The following is a 16956-nucleotide window of genomic DNA, read 5'->3' as shown; positions in this document are numbered from 1 at the left end:
CATGATGCATCATGTCAATATGGCCTTAACCTAATTCTGACATTAACCCTGAAGCCCCCTGCGATGAGCTGGCGTCTCATCCAGGGAGTACCCTGGCCTTCGCCCATAGAGCCACTGGATTTGGCCCCAGTATCCCCGCTCCACCTTGAAAAAGGTGGTATAAAAGCGGTAACATCACCCGCGACCCGCATGGATAAAGCGGAAGAAAACGAACGAACGAACCCTGAAGCCTAAAAGTCTTGGACCTCAAACTGTTTTTTGAAGAAGTCACGATCTGAAAAATTGTCCTCAGTCTCCCAAAATGTCACACACACATGAATATTTCACACATCCAACAGTAACAACCAGTCCTACCTGAGCTCCACAGCAACAACACTGTTAGAATGTGATTCATATCAAGTGACATCGTTGTCTCCTCACATGAACATCAGTCTTCGTCGCCTTGTTAGCCGTCTCTGGTTCTTCTGCAACTTAATGTTTGACACATCCGCTCTAAACTGCTTATCACATGTACTGATCACATCATTTATCTCCCCAGTTAAGTTCCTGTAGTGCACTTTTACTGTAACCAAATGGCAAAACAAGCAGACAGTACTTTCAGTTATTTGTAAGGACACAAAATGCAAATGAGGTTCACCGTTTCTTTTTACTGATAACAGTTGTTCAGGCACAAAAAAGTATACACACATTTGTGCATCAGTGTATCTTTGAAATTAAACAGCTTTAAACATGAAAAACACACGAAGGAAGAGAATGCCTTCAATATTACTGCATGGTGAAATGTCTTTAACTGTGTTCATATTATCCATGCATACTTCATAAATAACAAATGCACCATAAAGTCTTGGTTGTGTCTTCATGGTCAAACTACATCTGCATAATCCCAAAATTCCAAAAGGTTCACTGCTACAAGGGACAAGTACTGTGTCTGAGGTATCTAAACCAAGACATTATCAAACAATTGATTCATAGTTTTCATATACTTTTTAGACAGGACGAGTCAAAGCAAAGAGGTTATGTCTGGCAGGATGCAACAGTGTCCTCTGCTCCGTCCTCAGAGGTGATGGGCAGAACGAGCTCACATGAGGTACCAGGCAGTGAAACCAGCAAGGAAGGCCACCCAGGCGGCCAAAGCCATCTGACAGGGTGGATGTCTGAGGAGCATCATGCCTAACTGGCAGGCGTAACTGGGATTCCCACTGGCAACTGTGGAGATGATGAGATGGGGAGCAGACAAAAAGAATAAATTAATGAGGCAAGAAATAGCAAAAAGAAAGTAATCGTCAACAGGTCATGTCAGGGATTTCTGCCTCCTCAGTGCAGCTACAGTGTCATTCACTTCACTACTGCACATGCTCCAGTATAAGTGCATAATTCAGTGGCCTGAGTTTCATCTTTTTACTATCTCTAACATGAAGAGTTAAAATGTTCTCATATTGAAGCTGAAGGTTTTGATGCTACTCTCCTTTTCTAAAAGACAATGACATTTTTTAAGAATCTCTAGCGTCATGAAGATAAAAAGTTCACACTTAAACTCACAAGCTCAGACACATCTTTGTCAAATGGCCCTTTTGCCAAGTACTGAATATATGGAAAAAATACATTTCAAGTTATTTTGAAAATCCAGTCTGCTGAAGTGAAGTTCAGAAAGCAATGATTGTGTCCTCTTTCTTTCTCTAGTATAGATAATGTTAGGAATGCCTGCTTGTTTCAGACCTGAAGCCTAATTAATGTCTTACCCATTTTTGCTGCATAGTACGGGCACTTGTTGATATCACCTCCATCCATGATCTCTGCATGACTGTGTCCCAAACCTGCATCTTGGACTTCCTCTTTGACTGTCTTCCCAATATCCTCAAGCTCTGTGAACACCTGTTTTCAGAATTAGAAGTAGATTATTGTCACACCTTTATCTTTCCCCTCCCCATACAAATCGTATTCTTGTCAACTATTTTCTGAAATGTGTTTCTCTGAATATCTGTCGTCAGGACTCTCCCAACCCATCCTCCCTGCTCCCTCACCATCATGTTAAAGCCAAAGGCTCGGTTGGACTCGTCCACAATCCTCTCTTTGGACTCAGTGTCCAGCTCCAGCTCGTTCATCCTGCTTCGGTAAAGCTGCTTGAAGCCCTTGTGACTGTGGATGCCCTCAAACTGGTAGAAGTTGAGACCCTCTCCTGTCGAGGGGAGCTTCAGTGCTCTCTGGGCCACTTTCTTGAGGATCTGACCACCTGAGAGGTCACCCATGTAGCGGGTGTAGGAGTGGGCCACCAGCAGCAACGGGTCCTGCTCTCCCACCTCGTGGATGCGGTCCACATAAGGCTTTGTGCCTTCAGAGAGGCTGATCTGTGAGAGGTAGCACACCATAAATATCAGTAAGCTTAAAGTTGCACCAGTCCATGTCTGAGGCTCTAAAATGCCTTTGTGTGCTTTATGCTGACCTGGCTCTCCCAGTCCTCTCCATAGAAGTACTCCAGGTCCCGGGCCAGGGCCTCACGCCGGTGCAGCTCTGTGGGGAAGTAGATTGGGGCGATGTGAGGGTGGTCTCTGTTCTTCTCAATTTCCTCCTCCATGGCTGAGTAGACGAAGTATAGAGCTGCTGTACCTCTCTGGCAACAGAGACAGAGAGGGAGAAAATCTGAGACGGACACAGATAAAATGTGAACTGAAATGTCAAATATGGCTTTTTCTGGTTTTTGGACAAAATTGGTGACTTTTTACATTCAAATTGTTAAAAGTGACATTTTGCTCTTTTCTTTAGCAGTACAGTTTCTGATCAAATGTCATAATTATAAAATTACTGAAAGGGAACTGTTACAGTCACTGCACCCACAGAAGTTGAGAGAGAGGTTGTATCCTAGATCAAAGCAGTCGTAAACAACTCACTGCATATATTACATGTTGACACTGTTATTTTTACTGGTACTGGCCTGATTCCTGCTGTTAGTTTGTTACTAGGTTTATGCTGACAGACATTTGCCAACATCATCAGCGACAGAAATGCAATACGCTTTGAGTGACAACCTTGAACAGCTCCTTCTTGATGCGGCCTCTGAGGAAATCTTTAACAAACTGGCAGTTCTCTGCTCTGTCGTGGGACTCCTTGGTCCCCTCAGCTAACAATTCGGACAGGTCAGTTGGGCTTGTTGGAAGAGAAAAAGGACAAAAGAAGGAGGGGGCAGACATGAATCCTTGTGCCATTTGGCTGTTGTTTAAATCATGCCTACAGTGTGTGAGTGCCAGATCTCCATACCTAAGAGCGTCATCATCATCATCCACAACAATCCTTGCTCCTCCATTCATCGCACCGTTGGATTTGGGCTCTGATGTCACCTTGGTTTCCATCTTGTAGATTGTGTCAGAATGTTTTCAGTTTTCACTGCTAAAGAAGGCATAAGGGTGTCAACGATACATTCATTGTGATACATATATGATGATATGATATGAGTAGACTGATATAAGACTTGTGCAGAGAGATTGTTGTTGTGTTGGCTAAAAAATAAAACATGATTATACACTTCAGATACATGCTTTTATTATTGTAAGAAAAAATAACTCACTTCTACTACATAACACATGTCAATAATGTGTGAAGTACCTTGTAGAAATGAACTGGCCCCTATATAACTATAGCTTTTATGCCCTTAGGGTAACCGAGCACAGGTAAGTTTAGGACTTTTATTTTGACACCATAGATAGTAAAAACTCCCTACAACGCTTTATAATTCCATGTAAGCGTGTTAGCTACAATGACAGATTACTGTATTGTAGCTGTAAAACATTATCTGAATAACATTCGTATATAACAGTTTTTGAGGTTTTTCTGTCAAAAACACGCTGTGTTAGAAACAAGTCGACACGAAGAGATGACATTCAGGTGAGCAGTTATAACACTCGACACTGCACGTCCTCGGTGTTATGCAAGTACAGTCACTCACAGGTTTCTGGACTCCATGAAGACCTTGAAAACACGCTCTCTGTCCGTGTGGACACTCACATGCTATGTGACATTACTGTATATTCAGAAAATGACACAAAACGCCTGTTTACCTTGTTATAACACCGACTTCATAGCTTGTCGCAGGACGGCAGGGACACGATGTACAGGGGGCGACGTTCCTAGGATAAGGAGCCAATCAGAGGGCTTCTTGAGAGAAGGGGCATTTTGATTGGTTGGTGCCGCTTATTTTACACCAATCAACACAGAAGAAAGGCGAGCCTCATCCGAAGCATGCGTTGATACCCGATATGTGTTGTGTTCAACATGACTGAAGTAGTTTTGTGGGGATAAACCAGCAAAACACGTATTTTGAAGCTGTTTTGAAGGATGTTTTAACTAATTTGCGATAAAAAAAAACAACAAAAAACAATTAGAGTTGTTTGCAAAATATGGGTCACTTTATACTTGAGAGATTTATTTCCTGGGGATGCAAAAGTCTAGTTTATCGTTTACAATATCTTGGTATTAAAGCAGGTAATTAGCATTACTTATATAGCCAGGTTTCTACTCATCTTATTTCACTCATTGGGTCATATAAATTCTCTCTGGCTGCAGTTGTGTTCATTGAAATAAACTACTTTATGCTTATTTTTGTTAACAAAGACCAACATATCTGCAAACACCCTCGTCCTTGTCCATACCTGTATTCACCCTGTATTGTAGTATGTCGTTTACACCGCCAGGTGTCACTAGACTCCATGTTATGTACGTCAAAATGTATTGCCCAAGATCATTAAGCAGAGGAGCAGAGTGTCAGTACCCCAGGTCAGCAGTAGTGATGGAGCAGTAGGCCTTTGGCTCACGTTATGAGCTGCACTGATGATTATCCTCCAGGCTGTCTTACTCCCTTTGACTGAGATATGTATATATGTGAATATTATCTGCTCTAACAATGTATCACCAAGCTCTGCAGGAACAAGCCCCCCAATGACCATTAACCTTGATGTTTGTTTGTCACTTGATGTTATATCACCACATTCTTTGCTCTTCATTGCTTCTTCAACACGATGCCACGGATGCAAACACATAAACATGTGTCCTGCTCTGGCACCAGCTGACAATGCAAGGGAACTGTATGGTTTACATGTCCCTGTCATATTTTGTATGGTTGTTCATCCTATGGCCTGCTGTTTACAAGACTGTACTCTGTTAATCTATACATCTCCTCAGTCCGAGACGTCCAGCAGATAGGGATTGAACTGGATGTTATTGTAAGGGTGCAGTCACACCCTTGGTAAAGAGCTCGCTCAGTTCACCTATAGACTCCTAAAAGAACACTTGAGAACATGAACAAAGGAACAAAGGTCCCAGGTCGCAGTTTTTTCCTCTGCAAAGCCTCCGCGTATTGAAAGGGATTCTGGCAGCCCAGAGGGCTTCTTTCATGTCTTGAAGGGCCCTGGAGAGCCCTGCTCCCCTGTAGGAAAACCCCACTTCTACTTGTTGCTGTCCTGCTCCACGACGTCCAACTACAGACCCACCTCTGTTTGTTTTTGTCATTGTTAATAACTGAGACAAGCTTCCTATGATCAACAATATTGCATTGACCTCGACTCCAGTGCTGCCCAAGTGATTTTGCTTTTATATTCAATACAATTTCCTGTGTTTATAAAGAATTTGGCTGCTTCTCGTTGACTCATTAGTCATTAACAATATGTAGGAAGGTGCATGCAGCTTTTAAGAACTGGTGTGTAATACTCTTAGGTATGACTGACCACTAAAATCACAATGCAACCTGAATCACATGGTGTTTGTCTCACTCCCTGTCAGTGCTAAACTAAGGCCATTGCTCCCTGGGGTTTACATGCCACTGCTATGATCAACTGTCCGGCCATGCCAGATCGTGGTGATCACTCATGTGTCATGTGAGTAGTTTGTTCTCTAACATTGTTTACCACATTCCAGATTGTTTTTGGCACAATATTTTGGATCTTTATTACACAAAAGGGAAACCTCCCTGTCTGTGAAGGATTTCCTCTTGTTTTCAATAATCAAAAGGCTCAGGCCAAAATAATCCAGAGTTGGATTCATTTTGGCTTGGTTCAAAATTTGAGGGTCATAGTGTTTTTTTTTTTTTTTTTTTTTTCGTAAAGGCTATTCAGGGATAGTGGCAAAACTGTGGGCCTTTAATATTCTGTGATTATGTTGTTGTTTAGTGACATTTTTCTGGTGTTGACCTTGAGCAATTACACAAAAGTGTGCTTCACTCCCCCTCTTGACCGGTCATTGTCAAAACGTATGGCTCATTTCCTGACTGACTATTATGAACTAAACAATACACATTATTTTCATGGCAACATATGCATACATTCTTAAAGACTTATCTCATCCACAGCCTTGCATTGTGAGACACAGCATCTGCGTGATATATCGAAACAATACTGCTTATTAAGTAATGTTTTTCTTAATGAGTTGACATTTGGAACCATTACACATTTGACAAGATGACCAGATTGATACCACTCTCATGTCTGTGCCTTATTCTTATTCTTAGTCTACTTATTCGAGGTCCAGTGTGTCAGATTTACTGTTACCTAGCGCTGTGGCTGCAAATTGCTACCAACTGACTCAAAAGAAACGTGTTTGGTTTGTCTTTTCTGGGCTACTGCAGAAACATGATGCGACAACTTGGCAGGCTCCGTGGAAGAGGGCCCGCTCCCTCTGAAGATATGAAAGGCTCACTCCAACGTAGCGTAAACTCAGCGATTCCGGCTGCTGTTCACAAAGATCGTTACAGCACGTATAGTAGCTTACCGTAAAAAAACACAACTTCATATTTTAACATCTTTGTTTTGGGGAGGGAATAAGGAGAACAAACAAACAAGATCCAAAGTATTTATTAACAGCGTGCCTCTCACACATTTTAAAATATACAGTAACATGTAGACACAAAATTACACGAGTAATAAATAAAATGAGAATAAAATACAATTAAATAAAATATGTCAAGGAAATGAAAAATGAGAGAATCAGTAATAATTAGGAGATGGTACTAAATAGTTTGATCATTGATTAATAAAACAGTAAAACAATAAAATATACATCAAATACCAGCGCACTTATTTCTGAATGAAGAGAGCTGCTCAAGCTGTTTCCTGTTGCTTCTTGCCTTATGCTGAGCTAAGCTAACTGTCTGCCCCTGGCCCTAGCTTCATTCTTAGTGCACAGAAGTGAGAGTGATATCAATCTTCTTTTTATTTCTCAAATGTTGCACTATATGTTTACTGAGGGTGTGTTTTCAGTGACTGATAGGGCCTGGACGGGTTTGAAATATTGTGTATTTGCAGTGATATGGCTCATGTACAATAGCTTAAAACACAACGTTATTTATGTGGTTTTAACTATTTTTGGCATAAAGTAAACTTCACTTCATTTATACCAGTCAGAGTCTCTTTTCTTCCACTGCTCATAATGGGCAGTGACACCTAATCCGTTTTGATCCCACATAGCTGCACCTGACGACTCCTTCATTTTGGTCTCTCTCCCTCTACGTTGGACTTTAGCCTGGCATAGAAAGGAGTAGCCAACAGTAACATTATGTGAGAAGGATATCTAAAGTTTGTCAATCTGTCAAACAAGAGTGCAGGGAGCAGATTTGTTTTCTCACCTCCTGCAGCATATAACAGTGGTTTGCCTTCGACTGGCAGCTACCGGCCATACTTACCTGATTTATAGCTGCAGAAAGTGAATGGCTTTGCCTCTCTGGTGGGTCTCAGGGGTTGGAGCCTGGACCTCCGCACCATAAATCCTGGTGGCTGCGGTGGCCTGCAGAGAGAGTGCTTAACCCCGCATCAGGTTTATAATTAGAAACACACCTCCCTATGTTCGCCTGCAGGAAACAGCTCGGGCCTCCATGTGTGTGCAAAGCTGCGGGCTAACAAAGAGAGGAAAGTGTACACATGGGGCAGGCATGCGATGTGATCACAGTGCGGTATTTGAGCGCTGCGATCACCTCGTTAGAATGTGCAGGTGGATGGGAGGGCAGGATGGAGGGAACCTACAAGACAAGGTAATGAGACAGGGGAAAGGAACAGTCATACATTTACGGTATGTTCCAATTAGACATCACTGAACTATGGGGTCATGTTACAGACGAACCTCTGCAGGTTGAGTCACAGTTGAAGCAGGAAGATTGTACTGTTGACATTCATTTATGATTATTTTGAAAAAGGGCCAGCTGTTTTTCAATGTATATTTACTAGTGTCATAGCATATAGCTTTTTTTTTTCACTGATCCCCTTTATATCTTTATCCACTGTGTCTCCAAGGAAATCTGAAACACATGGAGTTGGGCCTGATTAGAAACCTTGTGTATTAGTGATGGGAAATCCTATTTTTTTAAGTGAAAACAGTTACATTTGGTTGAAAGCCATAAAAGACAGGAAATCCAACTGATCCCAGCAAACACAAAAAGCACCCGGCTCTTTTTTTTAATAAGTGCAGCTTACTAACGGTGATGCCTGTTGAACCCGCCAATGTGCAAATGACTTAAAATCAATTTGCACAAACTGAACTCTATTTCTTCAATGCTATAATGGCTTATTTATTGTCATTTAACAACACGGGGTTGTACAAGGCAATATAAGTTGTAGGCAATGGAATACTAAGACCCGAGGTGTTCCAGCAGAACAATGCTTTGTAATGAGATGATCAATTTTAGTCACTTTAGTGTTGCAGCAGATCACTGTATTTACCTGTACATATATACACCTAGAAAGTGTATACAGATGTGGACATATCAAGTTTCATGTCATTCATTGATGGTGAAGTCTGGAGTGACTGTTTGTTGAGGGGAAAACTGAGGTTATTTCTTCTATGCCAACATTGCAAGGTCATATAATTAAGGAATACCAAAACTGAAAATATACGGTGGGATATATACAGTGATGAAATGTAACTAAGTAAATTTAATCAAGTACAGTACTACTAAAGAGACTTTATGCATCATTTTTGCTTCTCTGCAAAGAATAATGATAAATCTTTTCTTATTCTCTGGCAAGTTACTAAAGTGGTTGTCACTTTGTGTGTCTTTCCAAGACGAGCCATTATATACCATCCAGTCTGCAGAGCGGACAAAAAGTGAGACAGACAGGATTCTTTTCTTTCAAATCAAGGAGAAAAGGAGGACTGGGAGACATGCTCTGTAAGCCCCGCTAGTTGGGGAGGCCATGTTCTTGGACACGCTTCACGCCATCTTCTGTTTCATCAATATTCCCTCCTTTGAACCGGACCCAAAATGTCTCCTTTTTTTAACAGCACAGCATTCTTTCACCAGGGAATCCACAACAAAAATGTTCTATTTCTGTGGGACTGAAACGGCACTGAGGGAACATTCAAAATGCAATTGCTTATAAAGAAACGGAAAAATATGTTCACAGCATACAAGTTTTCCCTATTTGGATTTAGTGTCCCCAAATTGCACTGAATTGGATATATGCTCCGTTTGTCCTTGTATGGTTAATGAAGTGCTCTTAATGCATATGATGGAGACCTGAATGCTGCACATTAACACCCTCACAGGGAAGCCAGCAGAGTTCAAGGGTTAATGTGTACAACATTTGCACCCGTTTGACACACAGGGCTGTGCCGAATCTTTGTCGTACTGCTTCCCTCCTTAAAAAAAAACAAAACCCATTGAAGCCAGCATGTGGGACCAGTTCTCACACCCGACCTATAGAGAAAAGCCTTGTGGGCCACGCTGCACATTTGAATTCTTTGAAAACGATGCCTCACCCAGCGGGGGGTTCCTGCTGAAAAGAGGAACGCGACTCAGCCTCGGCCTCAGAGACTAATACAGGATGGAGGGAGGAAGACAACTCTGCACCCAGCGCTCTGTTCCCAATGTTCCCAGTGCTATTCCTGATCAAGTCTAATTGCTGCTAGGTGAGAACAGCCCGCCTCCTCGTCAGACAGGTGTCAGGTTGGCACCAAGGAGACTGATTGAATGATTAACAGTGTTTACCTTGGCAGTCCTCTTCAGACTGACAGTCTCCACTGCAGAGCTGCGGGGGATATCCTCAAGGTCAATCTCATCAATACCGAACAATGCCACATTACTAGATGTAGCAGGACTGTGTGAGGGCGTGGAGAGGTGGGGTAGTAGGTGCCCTTCGGGTGCTGAGTGATGTAATCTGGTCAGTTATTGTCGAGCTGCCCCTCGAGGCTTCAGGCACTTACCTTGAATGCAGCACAATAAGCAAGACAGGAAGTCAGTGTTTTGGTGTAGATCAACGGTTGGCAGGTTTATAGCTTAATCGCGCCATTATCAGCAGCTCCATTGTGTAAACTACAGTTTATGAGATGAAGAGATGCAGATACAGTGTGCACACAGCGAGAATAGTCTGTGAGCCATTCATGATGTAGAATGGGCAGTGAAATACAGCAAGAATGCAAACAATGTGGGTAATACCATGGCAACATAAGTTATTTTTAATAACGCTCCATTAAGTATGTTCCTTTGTTGTTGGTGTGTTTTTAATTGCAGTTGCTATCTCTCGATCTACTCTGTTAATACTGTACACAGGCTGGACAACACTGAATCTGAAGTGCCCACACAGGCAGAATGATAGATTAGTGACCAAGATGAAGCAACGTATTTGGATTTAGTGCTGGTAAGAAAACTTAGCAGCACTAAAAGTTATACACAACATTTCTCTATGCCTGTATTGAATTTTGAGCAATTTCTTGTGATTGGTTGCACCTCATAGAAACCATGCCGATCTTCTTACCTCCACTCAAAGGGATAGTTCGTGTTTTTTGAAGTGGGGTCATATAAAGTACATATCTATAGTCGATCTGATCCCTACCGTAATTACCAATCAGCGCAGCCTCAGTTTGGAAAAGCAGAGAGCCGCTCCAGCCCAGAAGCTCAGTTTTGTACTGCAGTGAACGGGTTCCAGAGAAATAGCGAAATTTAACCACCTTAAACAAGGCTCACCTTAAAAAAATCTAAAACAGTTCAAGAAATTCACAGCGCTTCACATCGCCGTTCAGACCGCCCTTTCTTTTGGCACTACATTTTCTCAACCGTAGAACCTCCGTATCCCTACGCATTAGCGCAACTGGGCAACAGATGATCTGTGAGCGATGAAATACAGTGCAAGGCCCAGCTGCTGGACGAGAGATTTACTTTCGATAAAAACGAAACTTAACAGAACGTAGAACCTCCTTATCCCTACGCATTAGCACAGCTGCGTAGGGATACGGAGCTTCTACGGTTGAGAAAATTTAGTGCCAAAAGAAAGGGCGGTCTGACGGCGATGTGAAGCGGTGTAAATTTTCTCTATATGACGTACACTTGAACTATTATAGATTTTTTTAGGTGAGCCTTGTTTAAGGTGGTTAAATTTCGCTTTTTCTTTGGACCCCGTTCACTGCAGTACAAAGCTGAGCATCTGGACTGGAGCGGCTCTCTGCTTCTCCAAACTGAGGCTGCGCTGATCGGTGATTACGGTAGGGAACAGACCGACTATAGATATGTACTTTATATGACCCCACTTCAAAAAACACGAACTATCCCTTTAACTGTCGAAACTCATCCAACATAAACTGTAGCGGCTCTCCTTACCTGTAGCTGAATAACTCCATCTCATATTTTAGAGCAGCAGTTATCAGTATTTTCATAACAATGGATAAAATGTGTATGTGTAACGAAAATTGTTTTGTTCATAGTAAAGAACCCAGGAAATTATTGTCCACCTCTGTAGTTCCCCTCATCTTTATAAAGCTTTTCGGCTTCTTTCAGCTATTTGTTTTGGTTTTTGGGTCAAACAGCTACTTCACAGTTTTGGTTCAGCCACTGCTCTCTTCGTGTCATTTCCAGCTGCAGCAGGCTGCTGTTTTCAGTGTAAAAGCCCCCAAAACCCCCTGTTCACTATTTTTTTCAGCTCTAAGCGGTTGACTGACACATTCAGAGACCAGCTGGTGAACACAGTGGATCATTTTGCAGCGGAAGAGCCCAATATTTCCTCTCACGGGATGCTCAATACCTAAAACTTACATACTGGACTCACATTTGTCAGGTGGACTCAAATATGTATATGTATCTATATGTAAGAGTTGGCAAACTATCGAAATCAGTCTCAAGACAAACTGCAAACTGCTTCTAACTGTAGCTGTTGGTATAAAGTTTTCACTGTCTGCAACTAGATTTCTTACATATTGCATCTTTAAATGCTAGTTTAGGAAGTAACTTATTAAGTCCCACTGAGCAGTCTGGAATTATCTCACAAAACCATATTAGACAACATTTTTTACAGCGTATGAAGACATGTGAAACTCACTTTGTTTCCACTATACACACAGCTTGCCAATGAATAAAACCACTGCTTTCTGAGCTCCCTGTGTGGCAGAATTTTTCCACATTTCATCTCCAGCGAGGTAAATTACTGCAATAAATGTGAAGCCTCATTTTTGCAGCGTTCACAGTGACTAGGTCGAGTTTCAGCGCACGCATTATTTTAACACACTGCTTACCGTTTGTGATCTGACGTCCTCAGAGAGAAAAATAAATCTCTGCCAGAAAATGATTCCTGAAAAGCATGTCGGCTTTCCCAGAGCGCGTGGTTAATGAGACAGTGAAACGGAAAAATCAAGTGCTTTGCGTGTAAATGAATACCTCATTATTTCTTTAAGACAGCACCTAAACTACAGACACTGTTTGTCTTCCTGTTCCACATTATTCTTACAGAAAGCTGTTGACAAATGAGCTCTGCACACATTCATTTCTCTACATCATCTCCCCAAAATGACTGTGGGCCTGGGGGAGAAGAATATCAAGGTAGCACGGAGACTTTACAGCAAAGATGAATGCACGTCTTTAATACCGCTGCATAAAAGCCGCGCATGAGATGAATTAAGCTGCGCCTGGCTGTAGCTCATTTAACATGAGTGTGTTTTCATATGGCCAAAATGATCAGGTCATTACCCGAACATACAGCTGTCATTCATCATCTGCAGATCAACTGTCCAGGACAGGTTAATGTTCAAGTGTTCTTATAATACATCACAGTGTTATCACAATCAATATCATCACCACATCTTCTACAAAGGGTCACTCATGGGTCAGAATCACCACTAAATATAACAAAGTGATTTTATGTGCTGCTCTTGTTCACCTTTCAGGGTTAACAGTTTTCCTTTGTCGAGGTGAAGAAAAAAACTGATTTCCACAACCTGATACATTTTTTAAGGAATCAGATACAATCTTGTTATTTCAGTCCAAACTCAAGGACCATTTGTTTAGCACAGACTACACCCCGCTCCAACTATCAGCTGGAGTCTGTCAGTCATTATTTCAGGGTATTGCCTGGTATTACCATCTACACACACACATACACACACACACACACACACACACACGCAAGCACACATCAGGCAACTGTGCTAAATTTATTTTTTGTGCTATTCTGTACCTAGTTATCCATTACGACCTCTGACAGTCCGGCCTGTTTTTGTAAATCTCTTTCTAAAAAGCTTTGAAATTATTTCTTTCTTGTGTCTCACTCTCACCTAAAGTTCATCATTGACTGTATTTACATGCGTGCTAGTATCCAAGGTTCTCAATCTTATCGTGGTTTTTTTCGGGATACGATGTTAACAGTGTACACGAGAATCCTGGTTATTCATCTCCCTGTATACACAATTCTGACAGTATCTAGGTTCCTGATCCTCTGCCTGCAGGTGGGTCTCAGGTAAACAGATGTAGTGTTCTGATTTCTATCGAAGAACTGCAGCTGGAGTCGACATTTTGAGGTTTTGAGTGAGATATTTCTATGAGATGGATTGCCATAAAATGTGGTGTAAAGATGACTTTCCCATGTCAAGTTTAGGATACACTTTCTAAATACTTTGGTGATCTCTTGACTTTTGAGATGCAATGCAATGCAATGCTCCCAAGTGGACCAATCATCAATCTTACATTGGCATAAAAAAAGCATAAATCAAGCTTTAGCCCCAAGTTTGCACGGTTTTCACTTGAAAGGCTAGTAGAGGTGTGTTGTAAATGGTAACCCTGGGCCCAGTCTAACCCTGGGTTAAAAATGCTTAGTTATCTCAGGGTCAGCTCTGTGCTTAGAATATGCAGTGTCAAAAGCCATAAAGGTGACCGTGGCAAGAATTATACATACTGAAAAGGATGTTAGCATTGTTATTTTACGCATTTTAGCATTCAGCTCAAAGCACCACTGTACCTAACAGAGCTGCAGCTGCTAGCATGGCTGTAGACTCTCAGTCTAGTTAAATGATGATTATCTTATTTTGGAATGAAGCTTCTGCTTTCTTGAGCATCATTGTATCCTAAAATACCCCTGTCTCACTTCCTACGACTCTGCGGCGCTCAGAGCCTCTCCCGTTGGGACCACCAGCTAATAACAGCACACAATCAACAAGTGGATCACTTTTTGTCATATTAGGGCATATCCCAAAAAAAAAAAAAAAAATCGAGAGAGAGCAATGGAGCAGGAGGGAGAGAGAGACAGTTCCTCCTCCTGATTCTCAGGCCTCAGCAGGTCCGTCTCAGTGGCAGAATGGACGGTTCCTGTGTTTGTGCCTGTTCCTGTCTCCCGCTGTCACCCCGAGGCGCGACGCCATTGTTTCCGCATTGAGCGCCGGAGGTCAGGGCTGCTCCCTCGCCTGCTCGCTTTCTCCCTCCCGACCTCGCCGCCCAGCAGACAGAGGGGAGCTGGGGGAGAGCAGGAGGCCAGGCTCCAAACAGAGCCGGTCACACCTAAACCAATCAGAGATACAGTGAGACAAACATGCTGCTGAGCTGGAGCGCTGTTTGCTTCTGGGAGTGCATGTAGATATAAACACATACAAACACAGCTCACTCGCACATGCACACGTCCACCTTTTGTCATTCAGCAGGGGGATTCCAGGTTTTTCTCGTAAACACTGTGCAGGTAAACAGACTCTCTGTCTGGCACACGGAGATTAGAAGCCGGTGACTTTATTCTACTGGGGCCTCATTAGAAACTTCCTAAATCCAAAATCCTTTCTCAATTTAGAATATAAACAGTTATGATGTTTGGTCTTAGAGAAAGAGCTGTCATTTCTGTGAGCCAACAATACAGTGATCACTCCAACCTGATGCCAGTGACAGTGATTTTATTAAAGAGATGTGAAAGCATCAAACATGCATTGTAGATGAATTAGATATATACGCTTTGATATAACATAAAAAAAGGTAATTGAATTGTATATATGTAAATAAATATCATGATTGGTTCTATAGCAAGCTAGCCAGCCGTTGCGACAGTTACAGGTGCAGCATTTTGTGCATTTGATGGATTACTCGAATTTGCAGTTCTAGATATGATGTATTGATGTATGAGGTTAAGGTAGGCCACAAGGTTTATGATAGGATAGGACACAGCAGTGATTTTAGGAACTGCTTCCGTAATAGCAAGCCAGGATTTTTCCTATCATTGAAAATTAAGGGTGTAAGATAATTAGTTTAAATCACTCAAAAAATGAACCAGCATTATCAACAGTGACGTCTACTATGTACTGTGTTGCAGAGATGTCTCCTGAAGTTAGCATGCTCCCCCGCCTGTCCTGTCTGGTAATGCCACTTTGTACCACAACAGGTGGTAGACTCTGATGAGTCTGAAAGCCCCTGTAGTTTCAGCATTAGTGTAATAAAAAAAAAAACATTTAGGATCTTTAAATGACATCATTAGATATTTGTCTCAAAGCCAGTCTCTAATACAGAAACAGCAGATGCATAAACTCAGAAATAAAATGAGAAAATAAGATGTTTTCGGAGTGGGCGGTGAGACTACAGTCGTTTCACTTGACATAACTTTGGCCGTCTCCTGCACAACATCATCCATACAACATCGGTTGTGTAGTTATTATCTGTCTTCTCTGCACAGATGTTGCCCAGGACAACTTTCTGGTTTCACCATCACAAATGTATGATGAATTGTATCTGGTTAAAGTCCAGAGCAGACTTTTCAATACGTACAGATTTCACTGAGCCGCTGTGTCTTGGCAGCTCGTTTGGATTCATAATAGCCTGTTTATACAGTTCTCTCACTTCACAGAGAGCGTAAATTGGGGTAATTTCTACGTCAAATTACGGCGATATTTGTTCTGGCACATGCGTCCGATGCTCTCTTCATCCTCCAAAATAAATTCAGCATGGTTGTACGATGGGTCATGAGTTATTGCTCATAAAGAAATCATGAGAATAACTGTATTAACTGTGTTAGGGACCTGTTATTGTTGTAAAATCCATCTGTGCTCTTTATCAACTTGACAGCAGAAACCTTTAGACCTGTGGTCAAATAGCTTTAGAATTTAGACAATTCAAAAGTCAAAGGAGGTACAATGATCACACTTGTTCTTTATCACCACCCTGCTTCATGTTCTGACTCAAATCTGGCAACCGTCTAATAAACCGCAGTCAATTATTTTATGGGTGGCCATGGAGTGTCACCGGAACAGCTCAACAAAAAGTTACGAGAGTTACTGAGAAACGGCAGAACATGAATCTCTTTACTGCATATTGATTTTACTTGATGCAATGCAAGATTGCAAGACTTTCAAGGTTCACATAGAGACTGTAAACAAAACCTCCATTTAGATTATTGATATTGATCCGCTTTTCTGTTTTATAGATGGCGCTGTTTCTTGTAGAGATCATAAAAAAAAACTGTGCCGGCTTGTAAAATGGATTACTCATTTCTTTAGACATACATTACACGGCCAAAAGTATGTGGACGCTCATCATAGACTGTAGAACACCTGCCAACATAAGGCTTTGAAAAAAAAAGAATTGTCTAGGGATCAGTAAACAGCCTATCCTCAACCAAAACATACAAATGTCCAAGAAAGTGATAAACATTTAACATTTAAATCATAAAACTTTTCCAGTTTGGTATGGAAGGCCATCGCTGGTCTGCACAGACCCCAGATATCAACCCCACCTAACTCTTCTGCTTTGAACTGGAAATG

General features: G+C 41.8%; 1 protein-coding gene across 2 annotated transcripts; it reads right to left on the bottom strand.

Moving 5' to 3' along the window:
• Window positions 1-627: 627 nt before the first annotated feature.
• On the bottom strand, window positions 628-4141 carry hmox2a (heme oxygenase 2a). 2 transcript variants are annotated; one of them, XM_030393223.1, is made up of 7 exons: window positions 4050-4141; window positions 3253-3381; window positions 3024-3141; window positions 2441-2608; window positions 2022-2345; window positions 1740-1872; window positions 628-1206 (listed from the first exon to the last, which is right to left on the bottom strand). In XM_030393223.1, the coding sequence occupies exons 2-7, from the start codon at window positions 3342-3344 to the stop codon at window positions 1079-1081; spliced, it is 963 nt and encodes a 320-aa protein (XP_030249083.1). In that variant the 5' UTR covers window positions 3345-3381; window positions 4050-4141; the 3' UTR covers window positions 628-1078. The 2 variants fall into 2 exon arrangements, with proteins under 2 accessions (XP_030249083.1, XP_030249173.1); XM_030393313.1 differs by having other exon boundaries at window positions 3938-4084.
• Between the last annotated feature and the right edge of the window lie 12815 nt (window positions 4142-16956).

Source organism: Sparus aurata, chromosome 1 (genome assembly GCF_900880675.1).
Source record: "Sparus aurata chromosome 1, fSpaAur1.1, whole genome shotgun sequence".
Lineage (NCBI taxonomy): Eukaryota > Metazoa > Chordata > Actinopteri > Spariformes > Sparidae > Sparus > Sparus aurata.
The sequence above is the reverse complement of the archived record's forward strand: the minus strand, read 5'-3'. Positions and strand labels throughout refer to the sequence as shown.

Coding starts and splice junctions, on each gene's coding strand:
- hmox2a (XM_030393223.1), bottom strand. CDS start 3,344: ATGGAAACCAAGGTGACATCAGAGCCCAAATCCAACGGTGCGATGAAT. Junction 1,873..2,021: donor CCTTTGGCTTTAACATGATG/GTGAGGGAGCAG, acceptor TTCTGAAAACAG/GTGTTCACAGAGCTTGAGGA. Junction 1,207..1,739: donor GTACTATGCAGCAAAAATGG/GTAAGACATTAA, acceptor TCATCTCCACAG/TTGCCAGTGGGAATCCCAGT.